This window comes from Schistocerca cancellata, chromosome 8 (genome assembly GCF_023864275.1).
Source record: "Schistocerca cancellata isolate TAMUIC-IGC-003103 chromosome 8, iqSchCanc2.1, whole genome shotgun sequence".
NCBI classification, from domain to species: Eukaryota; Metazoa; Arthropoda; class Insecta; order Orthoptera; family Acrididae; genus Schistocerca; species Schistocerca cancellata.
In genome coordinates, this window is record NC_064633.1 from 103,027,900 (window position 1) to 103,048,211 (window position 20,312).

Sequence of the window (20,312 nt, forward strand, 5' to 3'; positions counted from 1 at the left end):
TTCCTAAATATGTTGTAAGTATGTCATTCATTAAGTTTGGATATCTTCAAAAAGAAGATAGCTTATAGAATTATTTTCTTCTACCTACATAACACAGTTAATATTAGGAAGTAGCTCATTTAAGTTACTGTGTAGGTGTTCAATCTATGTTGTACTGCAACTGAAAAGTATGAGCATGTCATCAAGGTAGCGTTTATAGTTGTTAGTGTAAAAATTAATTTTCTGAATCATCCATGATAATGTTTGCTAGTGTCCCTGCTAGGTGATTACTAATTCCTAAGCCATTTCGCTATCTGCCGAAGGTCAAACTGAATACAAAATACTTTTGAGACAAAATTGACTGAATTGATCACATACCAATGCAATTTGCTAGTTATTCATTTTCTTGTATGTCGGTCGATTATTTTTGATGATGTTAATTATTTCTTCAACTGGTACATTTGCATATGGATTGCTAAGCTCTAACGGTAAAGAATTGAGCTGCTGGAGTTGTAACCTCTAAGGTGACCTGAATCAGTTCTGTTCCAGTTTTTAATATGTGACTATTTGTCAATCTGTAGTTTTCAGTAGTAATCTGATTCGATTCTTGACTTACAAAGTGACAAGTGCAATCAATGTAATTGAAAATTGCTTATAGGGAAGCGTAATCTTATGTATTTTTGAATTAACTCTAAGCTTATTATCGATTGAGTTGATACCTAACCAGTTTTTCAATGAATGTCAGTAAGAATTGGAACAGGAATTATTACCTTCCCCTTAATTTCGTCTCGGTATTTACCAGTGGGAGCTTTAGGAATCTTAAATATTTGATCATCTTTTAATAAGAGTTTTAGTAATATATGCAGTTCTGAAACGATGACAAGAGAACTGCCTTTGTGTGCCTTAAAATTTAATTCGTTATTGTCTGTACCAGTAATACCTAGGTCACATTTGTGAAACCTTTGCTTTTGCCAGGTGGTACACGCTCTTTCATGATGCTGTCAATACATTTCTCTAAAACATCAATACACATATGTACAACACACCCCTCTATATTCTTCAGTCTGTAGAGGATGGTTTCCTTACCTATGTTTTGCTTTTAATTCACCCTTAAGCAATTTATTTTTACAATATATCTTGATATTCTCAGACACATCATTCCTAACCTTGATATTCATTTAGAAGAAGCTGAAATCACTTTCAACGAAATACACTCCCTTACAAATCTCTTTGCTTGTACACACATAAATTACTTTAAATTGCTTCCTTGGTACATATTGACCACCAAACTCGCTTAACTGGGCACCGCAAGAAATATTTTGTGCATGTGGCGCTAAAGAAGTGCAATGAATGTTAAGAACCGCATTATGCAATAGAATTCATAGCGATATATTTTATAACAGACAATCAATTTTGGTCTAGGATCAGACCATCATCAGGTCTCCAGTACCAAAAATAATCAGGAACCCATATCACAACATGTGTAACATGAAAGCATGCAGCTGATACGTGAGACACCAATAAATACTTTACAGCTTATAGCAAAGTAACAAAGAACGTACAGACGCATCTTAGCTCTGTGTCTGCGTGATTGTAGTATCAGATACTGGATGTACAATGTTCCAACTTTGCTATTAGCTTCGTTCATTTATCCTTATAGCTGTTAACCGTGTGAAAAATGCGTGGATCCAACAGAATACGTAAAAGATTTAACGAAAAGCCAATATGCATCTGCTAGAAATACACCCCACTGATGTTAAGATCATACATAATAACAAACTCAAGGGGATCCATTATATTACAATATTAACATTTTAATAACAGATTACTCAAAATACATGTATTATATTACAGCACTAATCGTTCAGTTGCCGTCTGCGTGTTATGGTTACTAAACAGTGTTAGTATAAACACAGGTAGACACATCTCAGTTTAACCAACACTGAAAGTAAATCTTTTTTTATACAGACAGAGACCTTATACATAGTTTAATAGTCATTATAAGTGCTTAACATCGCTAGATCTAACCATTGCTCTAGTTCTTTGTTTAATACATCAATTATCTATATTTATAAGGACAGGCTATCAATGTTCAGCAGTACCAAATGGATTAGGGGAATTACAGATCAGCACGTAGTTAAACAATAGACCTACAGAGTATCAAAGTAAGTCTCCAGCCAATGTCTTACTGATATTTGCTTAATAGTTCTCAGTTGGAATTCTTGCCTAGTTATTGTCTTAATTTATCAAGCTACGCTATAACAGAAGGTCATGTTAGGTGGGTCATGGAGCCCCTCAGGAACATAGCGGGCGGGGGAGAAGTCCAACGTTCACTCGGTGTGCTCGCCGGGGGGGCTTGTCCAGGATGTGGAAGAGGCTCTTCCAGCGGCTATCGTGCGTGCAGGGTGCAACCAGCTGCAGATTGTTGCTCATTTCGGCACCAACGATGCCTGTAGTCAGGGTTCCGAGGAAATCCTTTTGTCCTTTCGACGGCTGGCTGAATTGGTGAAGGCAGCCTCCATCTCTCCAGGAGTGGAAGCTGATGATCTGCAGCATCATACCGAGGGTGGAGCGAGGTCCTCTGTTTGGGAGTGGAGTGGATAATCTAAACCAGAGGCTATGTCGACTCTGTGACGAAACTCGTTGTAGATTCCTCGACTTACACTATGGGGTGGAAGGTTACAGGACGTCCCTCGATAGATCAGGGGTTCACTATACACAGGAAGCAGCTACATGGGTGGCACAGTACTTGTGGCGTGCCCATAGGGTTTTTTTTAGCTTAGGTTCCTCCCCATGGGAAACAAACCGTTGGCCCGAAAAATTACCAGATCATGATACTGATGTGGGTGTGCCAACTGTAAAAATTGTTAGTTCGCCTAAACAGGTCATTCCAAAGGATTTAAATATACTTAATCTGATGTTAGTAAATTGTCGAAATGTCTGTAGAAAGATCCCCGATTTAATCTCCGAAATAAACAGTAGCTATGAAAATATTGTATTAGGTAGGAGGGATAGGACTGATGCTATAGGAGGTGGTGTGTTCATTGCAGTTAATAGCTGTTTAAACACAGTTGAGATCGATAATGGGCCGGACTGTGAAATAGTTTGGATAAAGCTGTCAACCAGACAAGGATTGACCATTGTATTAGGATGTTTTTATACACCACCAGCATCTTCAACGAAAATGGTTCAAATGGCTCTGAGCATTATGGGACTCAACATCTTAGGTCATAAGTCCCCTAGAACTTAGAACTACTTAAACCTAACTAACCTAAGGACATCACACACACCCATGCCCGAGGAAGGATTCGAACCTGCGACCATAGCAGTCCCGCGGTTCCGGACTGCAGCGCCAGAACCGCACGGCCCATCTTCAACAAATGTCGCAGAACGTTTCGGAAAGTCTTGAGTACATAGGAATTAAATATCCGAATTATCCATAGGTGGAGACTTTAATCTAGCATCCACTGACTGGCAAAATTACATGTTTATCACAGGGGGTAGAAGCTAAGATTCGTATGAATTTATTCTAGGAGCGCTCTCAACATACAACCTTGAGCAATTGGTTAGAAAACCAACTCGAGACGTGAACATATTAGATATCTTGGCGACAAACAGACCTGATCTTTTTGAGGAAGTTAATCTAGAAGAAGTTATTACCGACCGTAGTGTCGTTATGGCTTCTATGTCAGTGGAAGCTGCAAAAAAAAAAAAAAAAAAAAAAAAAAAAAAAAAAAAAAAAAAAAAAAAAAAAAGGAACATCGTAGAATTTTCTTCTTTGGAAAAGCAAATGAAATTGTCATTAATGAATATCTTCATCGTCAGATCCAATCACCACAGGGCACAAAGATATTAAGCATCTTTGGTCTGAAATAAAAGGTATTGTTCACCACGTGCTAGAGAAGTATAAGCCCAGCAAATGTATAGGGGAGGAAAAGGATCCACCTTGGTACAACAAACATATTAGAAAGTTGCTGAGAAAGAAGAGAATTTTTCACAGTCGTTTTAAACGTAGTCACTGCCCCGCAGACAAACAGAAATTTTGTGACATAAAAGCAGCTGTCAGAAGGACAATGAGAGACTCTTTAACTAATTTGAAAGCAATATTTTATCTGCGGATTATAAAAATAACTCCAAATAATTTTGGTCGTCTGTAAAATCTATGAACGCTCAAATATTTCAATACCTTCTCTTGCTGACAGTACGGGTAATATAACTGATGATGATAAACAGAAACCCGAAATTCTAAACCTAGCTTACAGCAACTCGTTTGCGATAGAGTACTGCAGCACCATTCCCCCTTTCAATTATCTAACAAACGCAAGGATGGCTGACATAGTGTTTAGTGTATCTGAGATTGTAAAACAGTTAAGATCCTTATACGCCAGGAAGGCATCTGGCCCAGACGGTATTCCCGTTAGATTTATGTTTACTATGCTACAAATATAGCACCATTCTTATCCGTCATCTATCACAACTGCGACAAGTTCCACGGGACTGGAAGAAGGCCCAGGTCATAGCAATCTATAAAAAGGGTAGAAAATCTGATGCACAAAATTACCAGCCAATTTCACTGGCATCGATTTGTTGTAGAATCATGGAACATATTTTGTGTTCAGACATAATTATCTTTCTAGACTCTGAGAAGCTTATCTGCAGAAACCAACACGGTTTTAGGAAACAGCGGTCATGCCAGCTGGCCCTCTTTGTACATGATGTTCAACAGGGTCTAGATACCGGCTTCCAGGCTGATGCCATATTTCTCGACTTTCGAAAGGCGTTCGACTCAGTTCCACACTGTCGCTTGCTACAAAAAGTACTCCCTTACGGTGTATCCAATGACATATGCGGTTGGATAGAATGACTGGCAGTTATCTCTCAATATTAGAAAGTGTCGCCCTAAATGGGGTAGCTTCAACAGAAACAAGAGTAACTTGAGGTATGCCCCAGGGCAGCGTAATAGGTCCTCTGCTTTTAACGATTTACATAAACGATTTGGTTGATGGTATTGACAGCGGCCTTAGACTGTTTGCCGATAAGGCTGTAGTCTACAGGAAAGTAGTATCACACGAAAGTTGTGAACAAATCAATGAGGATTTGCAGAAAAGATTTGAGTGGTGTAATGAGCGGCAGTTATCTCTCAATATTAGAAAGTGTAATTTACTTCGTGTAACAAGGCGGTAACATAAGTCAAGTATCTATGTGTGACTTTTCGAAATGATCTCAAATGGAATGATTAGTTTACACAAGTAACGGGTAAGGCGAACTCTAGATTGCGGTTTATTGGTAGAATCCTGAAGCGCTGCAGTCCTTCAGCAAAAGAAATAGCTTACAATACGTTAGTTCGTCCAGTCTTACAGTACTGTTCGTCTGTATGGGTCCCTTACCAGTTGGGTCTGATTCAAGAGATTGAGAAGGCCCGAAGAAAAGCGGCAAGATCCGTGACTGGTACATTTAGCCATCGCGAGAGCGTTACAAATTTCATAGAAAGTTTGAAGTTGGACACACTTGCAGATAGACGAGACGCTAAACAGAAGGTTCTGCTCTCTAAATTCCGAAATCCAATCTTCACTGAGGATGTAGAGCATATATTATTACCACCAACTTTCAAACCACGTAGTGATCATCATTCAAAGATAAGGGGAATAAGAGCTCGTACTGAGGGGTTCAGAAGGTCGTTTTTCCCTTGCACGATTCGCGAGTGGAACGGTGAGGGGGGTGGGGGATAAATACGATTTTGGCACGAATTGTGCCCTCCGCCACACAACGCTTGATGGCTAGCGGTGTATTTATGTAGATGTAGATGTAGAAAAACATGACATGTTCACGTATATTTCATAAGAGAAACAGCACAGTTATGGATCAACATCATCAACCAGACTTTTAAGGTCTTTTATTTGGTTACTATTACATCAAAAATGTTACTAAATAATGGTATGTTAATCTGAATAAAGGTGCTATAAATGTGAAAGAAGGCAGGTATGTTCATCTGAATTTTCAGCACATATTAGGTGTAAGATTCCACAACTGTTGCAAGTTACATAATTATCAGAACTCTTTACCTGCAGCTTGCTTATTATTCTGATCAATTGCCTTAATTAGTTACTAATTATCCAAACGCTCATAACTTTTCATCACATGGCATTAAAAAGTATATAATAATTCATTCGCGAGTCGGTTCTTTGTACATTTTCTTGCAGGACATTAAAATAACAAAAATTTGTAGCATCAGCAATTCTTGTCACACTATAACAATCAGTAACCACTAGTAGTACAACACAGATTCAAAAACTACACAGTAAATTCCATGAGCTAAATGCTTATATAATCTTGACTATTCAGGTAAGAGTATATATTGCTATCAGTTTATGATAGCTCAAGAGTGTAAAAAATCACTTGTGGCCTTTGTGACCAGGAATACATAGCCTAACAGGAATGAAGCTTAACATAAGATTTAAAGAACATTGTAAACCCAAGCATAAATCTTCTTTGAGCGACAAAACTAGAAAATACAATGTGGAATATTGAAAAACATGGAAATATTTCATGAAGTGGAAAAAGGTATTCAGATTAATCTTCTGGAGGAGGCAGAGATGGATAACAATCTGAAAACCCAACATAAAAGATACTTAATGTCCAGAGAGAGCCTAACAGCACAAAGTACTTTGACAACTTCGTTGATGTCTTTGCCAGAATGCAGGTCAAATTATACCAATGTCCCTTATGCCATGTTGTAAGTTAAGGCTACATAGCTTGTGTTGAGTCCTCATAGTCAATTTCAGCATGATTCAAGGTATGCATAGATGTTTTGTAAAAGTTTAGTACTATGGCAGGATAAAATTTAAGGAATGTAACAGGATCTTCGCTGTTGGCGTTGTATACACAGTTTGGTGTGCAGAACTATCTTTCTGAATGATCCTGCAAAGCATCAATTCTGAATTACATTTTTCGATCTTCTGGAGTGGACAGAAATATTAAGTGGAAATTGGCAAGTGAATATGCTATTAATAGCCTTTTGAAAAACTTTCTGTTGAGTATCGAACATCTGACTGCATGTCATTCTTTATTCATTATTTGCAGAGTTTATAAATGTATGATGACATCACTAATTGGGTAGAAGGGATAATTAAGAACAGTGACAACTAAAAGGTATTATCTGAGCAGAAAAGTGCAAATAACATATTAGGTATTCTGAATATGTAATAATTTAAAAATTGACGTAAATTAAATTGTGTGTAAGTTTACAATATTGTTGTAATACATTCCTTGCTTTGTTGAGGCAGTATTTTAATTGTTACATATATTCATTAATGTGAATGTCATTACTCTGGAGTTTTGGCACTGTTTGTCTTATAATTACTATAAATGTCAAGGAAAAAATTTGTGTTTATTAAGGCTGTGATGATCTACTTCTACCTCAATTCAAATCGAAATTTTTTTGTTACGTGTAGCTACTAATTGTGTCTTTATTTAACATCGTACTAGCAGCCTTTACAAATATTTTCATGTTGAGATATGAGTACAAGATGATTACTATGAGATAATGTGAGGTCACACATGAGAATGGGTCATGCTTTGAATGGAATTGCTGTCTTTACCAGCAAAATGGTGGGCACTCACACTACACAAATAGCATATCAAACAATCATGCTCTATGGCATTTCCACTGGACTAATACTGCAGACACTCCAGACAGGGTGAGGTGCTAGCTGACAAAATGTTGATTGAAATGTTAGTATTAGGAGTGACCGCCGGTGGTTAGTGCACTGCAGACGTCCTACATTGCCATGGCTCGAGAAGATATCATGTAGGACTGAAATCTAAGCCATTCTTCTGTCTGAGGTCTCCACAATCATGATTTCCTTGGCAGGTGCAACACAGTTGCTTCTGTACTCCATGATTCTGTTTGTGAACAACGATTAACTAGAGTTAAAGAAACAGTTTATTCTAGAAACAGCCTCTTAATCCCATTCTAAGGCCCATTCATGTATCGTTTTCTACATGGAATAATACTGTAAACAATGTCATTAACATAATTTACATCCACTCATTCGACAGCAGACTGATATTAAAAGTGTAATAGGTTAGGTTGTTTGGTGCAAAAGTAACAAATTCAGGAGGAGAGCCACAAAAAGTTCTGCTTCCTTAAAAATTAGATAATGATGCCATATAATTTATATTCATTTCAGGAAATGATATTTACTAAGAGTACAGTTATTTAAAATAATGATGTTGTGATGATATGGACCTATAAACATATACATTGCTATTAGAGTATCAGTCCATTATATGTTAGTGTAATTACTCAATAATTATTGTGTTTGTTTTAGGTGCATGCTGGAGGTTAAGTTATCATTTCTGGAATGCTGACCACCCTGCAAAATAGCATTCGAGACTTGCTGTAAATCTAAGGGGTGTTTGATGAAAGCTATTCCTTAAAATTTCAATGATCAATTTATCGATTCTTACATGGATTCATGCTCGAAAGTCTGTTCAAAAGCTTTTCCTATCATAACAATCGATTGTTTAATGCATTCCAGTCTTTGACTATTCGAGTGATAGCATGTCCACAAACTTATACTTTGCAGACGCTAAGTATGGACCAGTCACAGAACAGCATGTACTGTCTCACGTGTTTATGGGCTTTGTTTTATAGTGGACAAAGTGTTGTTCTTAGTTTTGCGATCTTTTCATCTCGTGAGTTCCACATGTTCTGTTCTGGACGACTAGTGTCGCAATTTGCACATGGACTCTAGGTAACTGAATTGACATTACATTCTGATGGCTATTCTCACACTACAAACTACATCTACAGCTACACGGATCCTCTGCAAATCACATTCAAGTGCATGGCATGGGGTTCATCTGGCACCTTCACAATTCTCTATTATTCTAATCTCGTATAGCGCGTGGAAAGAATGAACACATATATCTTTCTGTACGAGCTCTGATTTCCCTTATTTTATCATGTTGATCGTTCCTCCCTATGAACTTCGGTGTCAACAAAATATTTTCGCATTCGGAGAAGAAGGTTGGTGATTGGAATTTCGTGATAATATTCCGTCACAACGAAAGACGTCTTTCTTTTAATGATTTGCAGCCCAAATTCTGTATCATTTCTGTGATACTCTCTCCCATACTTCGCGATAATACAAAACGTGCTGCTTTTCTTTAAACTTTTACGATGTACTCCGTCAGTCCTACCTGGTAAGGATCCCACACCGCGCAGCAGTATTCTAAAAGAGAACAGACAAGCGTAGTGTAGGCAGTGTCCTTAGTAAATCTATTACATTTTCTAATTGTCCTGCCAATAAAACGCAGTCTTTGGTTAACCTTACCCACAACATTCTTTATGTGTTCCTTCTAATTTAAGTTTTGTGTACCAAGGAGGATCAGCTCCGTCGTTCGTTAATTTATTTGGCATAAATCTCTCAATTGCTGCCGATACTATCTCTTTGAATCTCAGCCACATCTGGTCTACACTTATATTATTAATTTGAAATGAGTGGAGATTGCCTCTTAGGAAGGCTTCAAGTGAATATATATTTTATCGCTTATTTTTCGAGGATTTGGGGATTGCAGTGTTCAATCTCGCTACGACACCTGTGTTCCTAATCCCTGAATCGGGTTTGATGCTCGTTGTTAACTCAGGATTCTTTGTTGCTAAGAGGTCAAGTGTGTTTCCACGACCGATTTCTCTTCGCGTGTGCTCATGATCTAACTGCTCGAAACAATTTTCAGAGAATCCGTTAGGCACAATTTCGGATGATATTTTATGCGTACCTCCGGAATTAAACATGTATTTACGCCAAAATATTGAGGGTAAATTAAAGTCACCACCAACCATTATCGTATAGGTCGGGTATGTGTTTAATATCAAACTCAAGTTTTCTTTGAACCTTTCAGCAACTGTATCATCTGAATTGGGAGGTCGTTAAAACGATCAATTTATTATTTTATTCCGGTTGCCAACAGTGACCTCTGCCCATACCAAATCACAGGAAGTATCTACTTCAGTTTGGCGACAAGAAAAACTACTTCTGACAGCAAAAAACACGTCACCGCCAACTGTGTTTAGCCTGCCCTTTCGGAACACCGTTAGGTTCTTCGCAAAAATTTCGGCTGAGCTTATGTCCGGCTTTAGCCAGCTTTCACTGCCTATAACAATTTGAGCATCAGTGCTTTCTACTAGTGCTTAGAGCTCTGGTACTCTCAAAAACACAGCTACGACAATTAACAAACGATATACCAATGGTTCCTGTGTCTACGTTCTTACTATGCTCAGCCTGCACCCTTTGTGACTGAAGCCCTACTTGTGTTTTCCGGAGAACCTCTAACCTAAAAAACTGACCAGTCCACGCCACACAGCCCCGCTACCCGTGTAGCCGCCTCCTGCGTATAGTGGACACCTGACCTATTCAGCGGAACATGAAACCCAACCACCCTTTGGCTCAAGTCGTGGAATCTGCAGCCTACACGGTCGCAGAACCGTCTGAGCCTCTGATTCAGACCCTCCACTCGGCTCAGTAGCAGAGCTCCGCAATCGGTCCTATCGACTATATTGCAAATCCTCAGCTGTGCTTTCATCTTGCTAGCAAGACTGGCAGCCTTTACCATTTCTGTTAGCCTCTCGAAACTAGAGAGAATCTCTTCTGGTCCAAAGTGACACACATCATTGGTACCAACTTGAGCAACAACCTGCAGTTGGCTGTATCCTGTGCTCTTCATGGCATCCAAGAGAGCCCTTTCCACATCTGGAATGACTTCACCCGGTATGCACACGGAGTGCACATTAGTTTTCTTGCCCATCTTGTCAGCCAAGCCCATAAGTGGCCCCATAACGCGCCTAACATTGGAGCTCCCAACTACCAATAATCCCACCCTCTGCGATTGCCCAGAACTTGCAGGCTGAGTGGCTTCCTCTAAAACAGTACAGGCGACAGCATCTGGCTCACTGAAAATGTCAGCCCCAGAGATCACCTGGAAATTGTTTCTCAGACAAACCGGGGAGGCCTTACGTGCTGCCGCTTGGGAAGTCTTTCGCCGCCTGCTTCGCCCCGGGGCGACCTCCCACTCTACCACAGGTGAAGGGTCAACTTCAGTGCGAGCAGTAACTAGGATAACCACCGGTGAGAACCGATCTGCATTATGGTGAAAATCGAGGAAACCTTTCGCAGCTTGGTACAATACTCCGTATGCAATCTTTCAGGGTGTTAAGTAGGCCTTCATTTGTATTCATACTTAACTTGCTTTGTTCAAAGAGACATGTTATGAGCCATGTCTGAGGTATAGTATTTGATTCTCCTTCATTTACCAGTGCAGTCGGAGGTGATGGCCATATCACATTACCGCTTATTCGAAGGCGTTCTTATCTGCCGCTATGTTAAGAATTTTTCTTTGTACAGTTTCTCACATATTGTGGCATTTTCTCCCACATGGTCACCAGGCGGATTGCGTAATCCTTCACTTGTTATTGCTTTTGAATTGAGTAATAGTGATAGGTACTTGGTTAAAAGGTGTATCATTTATCTTCCTTCCCAAGTCAATTTATCATTCAGTCTAGAGTCTGCGTTTAATTCGTACACTAAGTTTACTGTTAACTCTGACTTCAACAGGACTATTAGTTCATGTGTAGTAAAAGTGCAATCAGCAGACGCTGTCCCAAACAGCAGTCAGCAGAAGATCGTTGAAATCTTTGCATACATCTCAGAAAGTAAGTAGTGTTGCTGAGATTCTGAGACAACTTGTTTTCGAGATTTTATCTGACATAATGATTATACTTTATGTTCTTTGGCACACATCTCTTGACTATCAGATTGAGGCTCACATCCTCATTTGTCTTGGTCTACATCCATGTCATATGTAATATACTTTCGTTGAACAAAGCTATAAAACTTTGAGAAGTAGCTCTGGCCCTAAATTCTTTCCAGTATTCATTCATTTCTCCCCTTGTTCCAATTGCAAAATTTGATTATTTTGTACTGCATATTTTTTTAAAAACTTTCTCAAATAGCGTTATAAGTTACTCCTTGAGTAATGATTGTCTAGACAAAGGCCACATTTTCAATTCAGCGCTCTATACTGTAGATTATGACTCCATAAGAAGAAATCCAAAGTGCCATTCACATCACTGTGCAACATACACAGATAATATTATGATACAGGTAGTATAATATCTGGCCGCATATCTCGTTTACACCCGAAAACTGGTACACTTATAAGACTTTGGAACTTATGCAACTTTTTTCCATATTTAGTTATTACCTATGCGTGCACTTAATCTTGAATTTATAGGACATCGAGTAATAGACACATATGTTTGCCACAAAGTACAGTGGTGCTTTATTTTCTCCACATGAGTGCAGGGTACAGGACAGTGGTAGCAGCTCCAGACTGCGCCTCTGCAGTGTGGTGCTCCCTCAGCAACAGCGACTACTTGCTGTGTGCAGCTCTGCGGGCGGCGCCTGACCTGGCAGGGGGTCTGCTTCCAGCTCTGGACGCAATGTGTCGGCTGCCTCCACGTGCATGTTTCATGTGGCCAGCCCGGGCGTGAGCACCTGCTCAACAATAAACAAAATATATGATGTTCCTCTGACACCTGCGTACTCTCCTGTCTCATCAGAAAATGTTAGTAGGCTTAACAAAAACTTCCATCTACAGTTGACACAGATACTAACCTTAAATTTTGTAAGTATATAACACACTGAAGAATTGGATCACACACAACTTGTTTTTCTGACAGGTTTCCTTTGGAGTAATTGCTGCTTTAAATATCACGAGCACTGCTCTATGCTATAACTTTTGTTTCTAGCATATCCAGCTATACACAGTGTAGCTTTAGGTGGATATTTTATACCATAGTGATCTGATATATACAGGGTGATTTTCATTAATGTTTAAAAACTCTCAAAGCGGAGTATAAGACTCTGCGACAAGAAATTTAATACAACATACATGGAACCAAAAACGTCAGCAAATGTCCTAAATGTGGCTGACGAATTTTGCACATGTTACATGACCAGTTTATGTACCTCCCCACAGGTGCAGTGGTAGTGGTCAGTACTAAACACTGCTCTGCTAGCTTACTACGTTTTCCTAATGGTAGATAGGTTCACCACAGTCTTGTAGTGCCACTACCATGAGCACTACAGTATCACACTGTATAATTGAGGAATAAACGCAGAATAACCTTGTGGAGCAAAGTGTAGAAGTGGCACTACAGTGTGGGTAGGATAGACTGATCTAGCTACTGCACTTGCATTAAGGTATGTATCCCTTGGTACCATCACGTGGTCAACCCAAGCAGTGTGGGGCGCTATTGTCCTTAGCGATTCGTAGTAGAAGGCGTAAAGCAGGAATTCTCTTGTGTTTCCTCAACAAAAAGGTGTTGTTAGCGGGGATCAGGCGAGTTTTCTAGTGTATCACCAACTAAACGTCTGTCGACTCGGTCTGGTGTGATAAAGGTTACAGAAAGTGAAGTACTAAATACTGACGACAATTTGCCTCCCGTCATCTAATACACAGTACTCCATGTGATATAAGCATTACTCAGTACTCTATTAGTTCTCTGTCACTGAATGATACACTTCGTTGCAGAGGCCATTAACATGTAGACATACTGTGCTGTAAGCCTTATCGTATGTGTGCTTTAAAATCATAATTTCTGTAGCTTACTTTTTAACTCAATTGTAGAAGGAAGTTAAACAACTTAAACAAATTCGGGAAAGTAGGACTATATGAGTGCTTATTGTATGTCGTTACATATCATCAAAGTGTGTAGCACATAATACAGGTTGAATGCTATTCTAATCAGCTTTCATGTACAATGCAATAATTGTATTGTGGAGCTAGACTTCTTGTTCTATACGAAAGAGGAAATGCATCAACTGTTTCTAATTTATGAGGATAAAATGCATGATTAGTGAAGAATTGTACACCGCTGGTAGCACAAATACTATCCAATCCGGAAACTCCAAGACTCGCAAGTGAATAGTTATGACTCTATTCCCTACACCTATAACCATAGGTATAGCCTGCATTTCATTTCCAGGGGGTTTCAACAAAGGTCATCATTTTAAACTGAACTTGTAATAGAACACCCTATGGCAATATACAGAGTGTGTAATTATATATAAAATCTATTTTATTGTCAGTCATTCATTTCGTAAATTATAAAATTTATCATCAAGCAGAAATCAGTCAATAAAATGCATTTGACGATGGTATCTCCATTGAGATGTGTTTCTGTATGGCGGTAATGTTCTTTAGAGATGACAGTGAACATTTGTGCATACATGACGACCATCCACATCTTTCCAGCACGAAATCCAATTCCTAACAATAACAAGTTAGTGAGTGGAGTTAACAGCATACAATAACAGCCACGAAGTGAGGAGAAGTACCCGGAAAAGAATTGCCGTTTTACTCAGTGCTGATAACAGACACACGGTTTACACTTCGTTAGCAGGTCGTTTGTTTGCTTTAATTGAAATGAGGATATTAGTTAAATGCTTTGTGTTGCTGGACACGACGTATTGCGCCGATAATCATTTACCGGAATTGAAGGAAGCGGCGTGGCCACTTCAATGTAGCCTTCAAGAAATTAACGTATGGTGAGCTGAGAAGCTATTTACAACTCAAATCAGAATGGCGGCCCTGGGTTCAACTCGGGTATCACGAATGCGAGTCTGGTGCATTACGTACTATGCCAATCCCCTAAGTGCCATGGTGGAAATGGCAAACGAAAAAAAACAAAATTTCCTGAAAGCGTACAACAGGAGCGTCATGTTGAAACGTATGACTTATTAATAGTAATGAATTAAATTAAGCTTATTTCAAAAATTTTCGAACTCAAAATATACTATGCTCGCCTACTGCACGAAACTCTACGACTTTCCCCGACACATAGGCTTACTGATTACGACCATAGCTTCCGGAAGTTTCTTTGGAAGTTTCGCCTCCTTTTACCGATATGTTTCTGTCGGTAAACTTAGAAATCATCTTACCGTTTGTGTTCTGTTTGAGGTCCCGGTCATTCTTAGCAGTCAATGAATATTTGTGTTATATAGCATGGTTAATTTATTATCCTCATTACTTCAAATAAGCGCCACGTTGAGGATATGAGAGTATTTATAGTTACTACGACGCTTTCCTAGGTATAATACATCTGTTCCTCAAGTTAAAAAGAATATAAGTTTCGTTGCCATAAGAAATGCTGTGTCTGAGAATTGGCTGATTTTACGGTTTTCTAGATAACAGTTATAGATCTTGAAAAGTGTTTTCAACAATTTAATGAAAGTTCCAGAACTTAGTTGGTTGATGTAGAGTATAACTTATTAGCTTTATGGAAAGAGTGTGGTTAATGACTATCTGGTTTTGACTTTCTACTCAGGTTTTTCAATATTCACCGGTGTAGTTTCACTTATTTATCAGTCCAGATATCCGTTCTTCGTTGTTTCGCTGTTAGAAAGATGAGCTTTCTGCTGAGTCTTTTGTTGAACACTGCTATGTTTGGTTATGGAGGAGGCATCAGTCGTCAACAGAACATTGCTTTGCTACGTTCTTAAATAAAAGTCAGCACAATGTTTGAATATTTTATTAGTGGTGAAAGTGTTATGGACGGGGTAGAGCTAACAAAGGGAAGGAAAAAGGGATACAAATGTTCATTGAGAGAACATCTTATTCTGGTGAGCTGCACCGATGTTGTTCATGGAAAGTGCAAGAACCCTTATTAGAAGGGTTATTGTGCTAGAACAGGTACAGAGTAATATGAGTTCTACATTTATCGATCGTCAGTTCAGACATTTTATCTTAAAGGAAACTGTTATTTCTGTGTGAAACCCGCTTCACATGTAAAACGAAATGAGAAAATCAATTTTATGTTGGTCGTGATTTTAGAAGATATTTTGAAAATCTGTAATGGAAATAACAACAAAACAGATTAATGACTGGGGTACTCAAGTGAAATTTCGAGAATTGCACAGCGAAGATCGTCTTGTTGTTGAAGGTGGGTAGCATGGTAGGTGAACAAAAAGGATTTTCATATTTGATGTTGTAATAATATTCACAGTAAGACTGAATGATCGTATTGTGAGGACGTATCTGTCTGGGTGAATTTCATCGATTATCATTTGGAAGCAAACTCTAAAGACTTTCTGAAGAATTGCTGAGGATACTTCCCAAAAAACGAGACGAAACGAAAACGGTTGTCCTGAAAGTTCTATGAAGATTTCTTATTCGTTTGAAAAATAAATCGGCACAAAAACCATTATAGCTTTCAAAGCACAAGTTATTCCTAGTATTATCTGACATGTGGTAAGAGGTCAGAAGGAAAGGTCAAGACTAGGAACACATCTCCAGTAATCCTGGAGGACAACAGATCACAATTTTAAGAAGTGGAGTCGTATCTCCCTTCAGACATGTTCTTCGGCAAAGTCGCAAATGACAGCCAGAGTCAATGGAATGACTTCTTACAATAATCATTTGTCCTAAAAAGAAAGGAGAACGTTTAGATCTAAAGATGACAACCAACTGCCTTTCAAATGCTGTTATTTCAGTTTCAAGACCGAAATCCATCGTTAGTTATATACATGGGTGCCTTGCATCTGAAACAGTCTATGTTACACCTTGAATTTCATCAACTCAGTTTGTAAAAGGAATACCCGTACACTCGTACAGAATATTGCCTAGAACAATACATTAACACTGACTGATGATCACACTTGCAATCTTTCAGACGCGCATTAATGCAACAGGTCCAATTCCACGTTAACGCAGACGTGGCCTTTGACGATAATTACACAAAACACGAAAGATGCTACCCTTAACTCCATTCAAGTGTAAAGAAGCCGTGACCTCCAGGATTCTAAGCGGGGGTGTTATAGCCTGTGATTCGTGTATTTGGTTTTGGAGACTAGGTCGGGAACTTGCCGATCATTACTCTTCCTGTAATTCGACGCTATCAATCCTTGAGCGAGGCGGCAGAGCCTGCCTCCGACCTATTGAACATCAGGAGTCACCCAATGGCAACCACTTGCGAGCCACGTGCCCTCCAGCTAGCTGTCAGTAGCAAGGCCCGCCAAACCAACAACACCCTCCTCGACCAAAGGCCCTAGCTCCACACGTATGATCGGATCGATATTTGCAACGCAAGTCGTTGGTGTCGACAGCGGAGTGTCATGCACCCAAAATTAAAGCCGCCACACCTCACACACATTGAACGGTGATAGACAAGGAGCGTTGTTTTTATCCTATTCTTTGTGTCAGCAACGGCTTTCACCTGGCGATTAGAGCTTATTGCGAAGGTTGACTTGCCCGTGATGTATGAGCGATTTTTCTATCTGCAACAAAATTTTCCATTGTTATGCCACCTGAAGCCTCACTATGGTTTCCATTCTTCCATTTCTTACTGTTAAACAGTGTAATTCGTCTTGAGTGATTCATGCTATTTAATCAATGATATTTAATCAAATAGAATATAACACGTTTCCATTGAATGAGAAACTCGCTTGATCTTTAAATATATGTGTATCTTAAACTGATGTAGTCTGTTTATAACGATAAGTAATGCTTTATTTATGAATTAAAAAATAGCTGTCAGTGTTGTTTATTTCACCTGTTTCTCCTTATTTGTAACTTTTGGTGCTGAAGGTGCATATAATAGTCTCACTGAATACTGAATAATTGCTATTTGGCCGGCCGGAGTGGCCAAGCGGTTCTAGGCGATACAGTCTGGAGCCGCGTTACGGTTACGGTCGCAGGTTCAAATCCTGCCTCGGGCATGGATGTGTGTGATGTCATTAGGTTAGTTGTGGTTTAAGTAGTTCTAAGTTATAGGGGACTGATGACCTCAGAAGTTAAGTCCCATAGTGCTCAGACCCATTTGAACCATTTTTTGAACCATTTGAACTTACTTTTTTTTGTGACTCATCCTATGGGCAGTCGCTGAGTTTGTATAAGAAGAATTTGTCGACTTGGTCGCGGATTTCTTAACCGCCACTGTGGCAATGTCATTGAAATAATTGTTACTTACTTCTAACATATACAACGTACATGTTTTATGTTTACAAAGTCCACTCTATCAGCACGAACAGAAATTGATGCACCAGTAATTTTGAAGATTCGCGTCAAAAATATTTTCAACCAAGCCACTTAACTTCCAAAAATTAATATCTCGTCCTCACATATTGAATGACGTCGAGAGAGAGAAAGTTCGAGGATAGTAATATTGTAATGAAAGACTCGACGCTCTTTCCTCTCTCGAGGATGTAACGGGCATTCTTATGCGATCTGGAATCGCGATTCTGAATTGGATTAGTACGAAGACGGATATTTAGTTACGCTAAAAGATTTTTCGTTATTCTTTCCTTGCTCAGATCTTATATAAATGACATTGCACGTATCACTTTACACTTTTCGTAGTTAACATTCGGAGACCTAGAACCTATTTTGGAAGTCATTGCTATGAAACTGCAGTTGCAGCGAAATGTGAAGATGATGAAATGTGATGGAATCTAATTTGAACAGAAGACTCGTTTGGTCGATCCCTTCGTACTTCCAAGACGCCTCTTAGTGACATTCACATTATGGTTACTGCTGATAAAATGTTATTTTCATTTCCTTCTATCAGTCGCTCTTCTTTTTACATGGCGTATTTTTTTCCTCTACACTTCCAGTTTGTAGATTTTTTTTTTATAATATTCGCAAAGACAAATCGCAACAGTTACCACTATCTGGTTACTGATCAGACTCTATAGTTGGGCGACATTCTTCATAAACGATATTCACGTTCTCGACTGCGTATGCATTGTGAATGTCTTCTTTTTTTTCTGCTGTCATATATATTGTCAGTGTCTAAAAGGCTTTTCAGTTATGTTATTTGATTGTTACAACAGCAGAATACAGACTACGGGGCCTCAAGTGCAGAGGTAAAAACAAGAATAATACCTGAGTTTTGTGTTTGCTTACATTTAATATAATGGGACTGATGTGTGTGGAGTATCTTTTTCTGTCGGCGTGACACTGATTTTCGGGGCTGTTATCTTGAAACTATATGATGAGGTCCCATACATGGTAATTCACCGAAGTTCTCTTAGAACCTTGTTACAAATGACACAGAAAAATGTATATAGTTCAGTTACAAAATACAAAGTCTGTATCATAATTCATGGACAAAAACGGTAATAATTTGTTGCTAATATTGGGAAATTTGCCTCAATGTCTGCTATAATTTGACGAAAAACTCACCAAGACATGATTATTAATTCTGTGTATACTTTGGGTTTCATCCTTAGCTGCTCAAGCTGTAAAATTATGACATCCGTGCGATGTGGCGCAGAGGTTAGCACACTGGGAACACTTTAGGAAGAACAACGGTTCAAGTTCTCGTCCGGCGATCAAGATATAATAAGTTTTCGACGATTTCCCCAAATCGCTCGAAGGAAATACCGGGATGCTTCTTTGAAAAGGGGACGGCCGATTTATTTTCCATCTTTTCCTTGTGCTCGGTCCCTAATGTCTCGCTGTCGACGGGATGTTTGGTGTGTAGTGGTGGGTGGATTTCGCGACCCTCAGGAACCTGCTGACCCAGATCTGTTTTACACTGTAGAAACATGAAATATATCTGGCTCTACCTAGACATCCGTGTGCTTACAAACGCAGTAGCATCCGTAAAACCGCGTGTACTATGTAACAGCAAGACATCGTGGTTAAGCTGCCATTATCGAGAACGTGAAATTAGATGTAGAGCAACAATTTCTCGGTATGGCGGGGGTTTTACTTAGGGTATATAACTCACTCACTTACGATGTTTCTCATTGAATGTAACTAATTGTTTTATACAGGCGAGGCCATTGACTGAGTGGCGATTGGTTTTCGCAGCACACTAGTGGATACTCGCCAGCCGAAACTTATCGTCAATAAACTCTGACAGGCAAGTCAGACTATGTACCATAATTTCGTGTATCGCTAGGCCCTCATTGTCTGTTGTGAGACGAATGTAGTGCCTCAATGTAGTTTATCGCCCAGTGCCACAGAATCAACATTCCGACTCTGCACCAAGGCTATTACCCTGAGACGGTTAAAGGAGGTTACACACAAGACAGAATCAGTTTAGGATGTATTGAGTCTGCAGCAGTGCTTCATATCGAAGCTTTGGGAAGCGCTGTAGAACCAGGAGATTTTCATCGAAATCCGGTGAGAGGATCAGGTAACATTAATATTGTGGACATCCGATCCTCACTGCATTCAAAATGCGACAATGCCAGCAACGAATCACACTCTAGAGATTTATGACGGATGTCTTCTGCTAATGAAATTCTTCGTTTTGAAAAATT

The 20,312-nt window shown here is 39.2% G+C and overlaps 2 protein-coding genes across 6 annotated transcripts in view; one reads left to right on the forward strand and one right to left on the reverse strand.

Moving 5' to 3' along the window:
* Positions 1 to 20,312, forward strand: part of LOC126094852 (uncharacterized) — a 207,027-nt gene that overhangs the window by 33,314 nt on the left and 153,401 nt on the right. The gene's annotated exons all lie outside the window — the stretch shown is intronic.
* LOC126094849 (uncharacterized) overlaps positions 1 to 20,312 on the reverse strand; it is a 154,032-nt gene that overhangs the window by 5,727 nt on the left and 127,993 nt on the right. For 2 of the 4 annotated variants that reach the window (XM_049909463.1, XM_049909462.1), the window contains exon 2: positions 12,296 to 12,536. The exons of 1 other annotated variant lie outside the window; for it this stretch is intronic. In XM_049909463.1, the coding sequence (XP_049765420.1) occupies positions 12,412 to 12,536 (125 nt within the window). In that variant the 3' untranslated portion in view covers positions 12,296 to 12,411. Of the gene's footprint in view, positions 1 to 12,295; positions 12,537 to 20,312 lie in introns of those variants that run through there. One more of the 4 variants, XM_049909464.1, reaches the window with a different exon arrangement.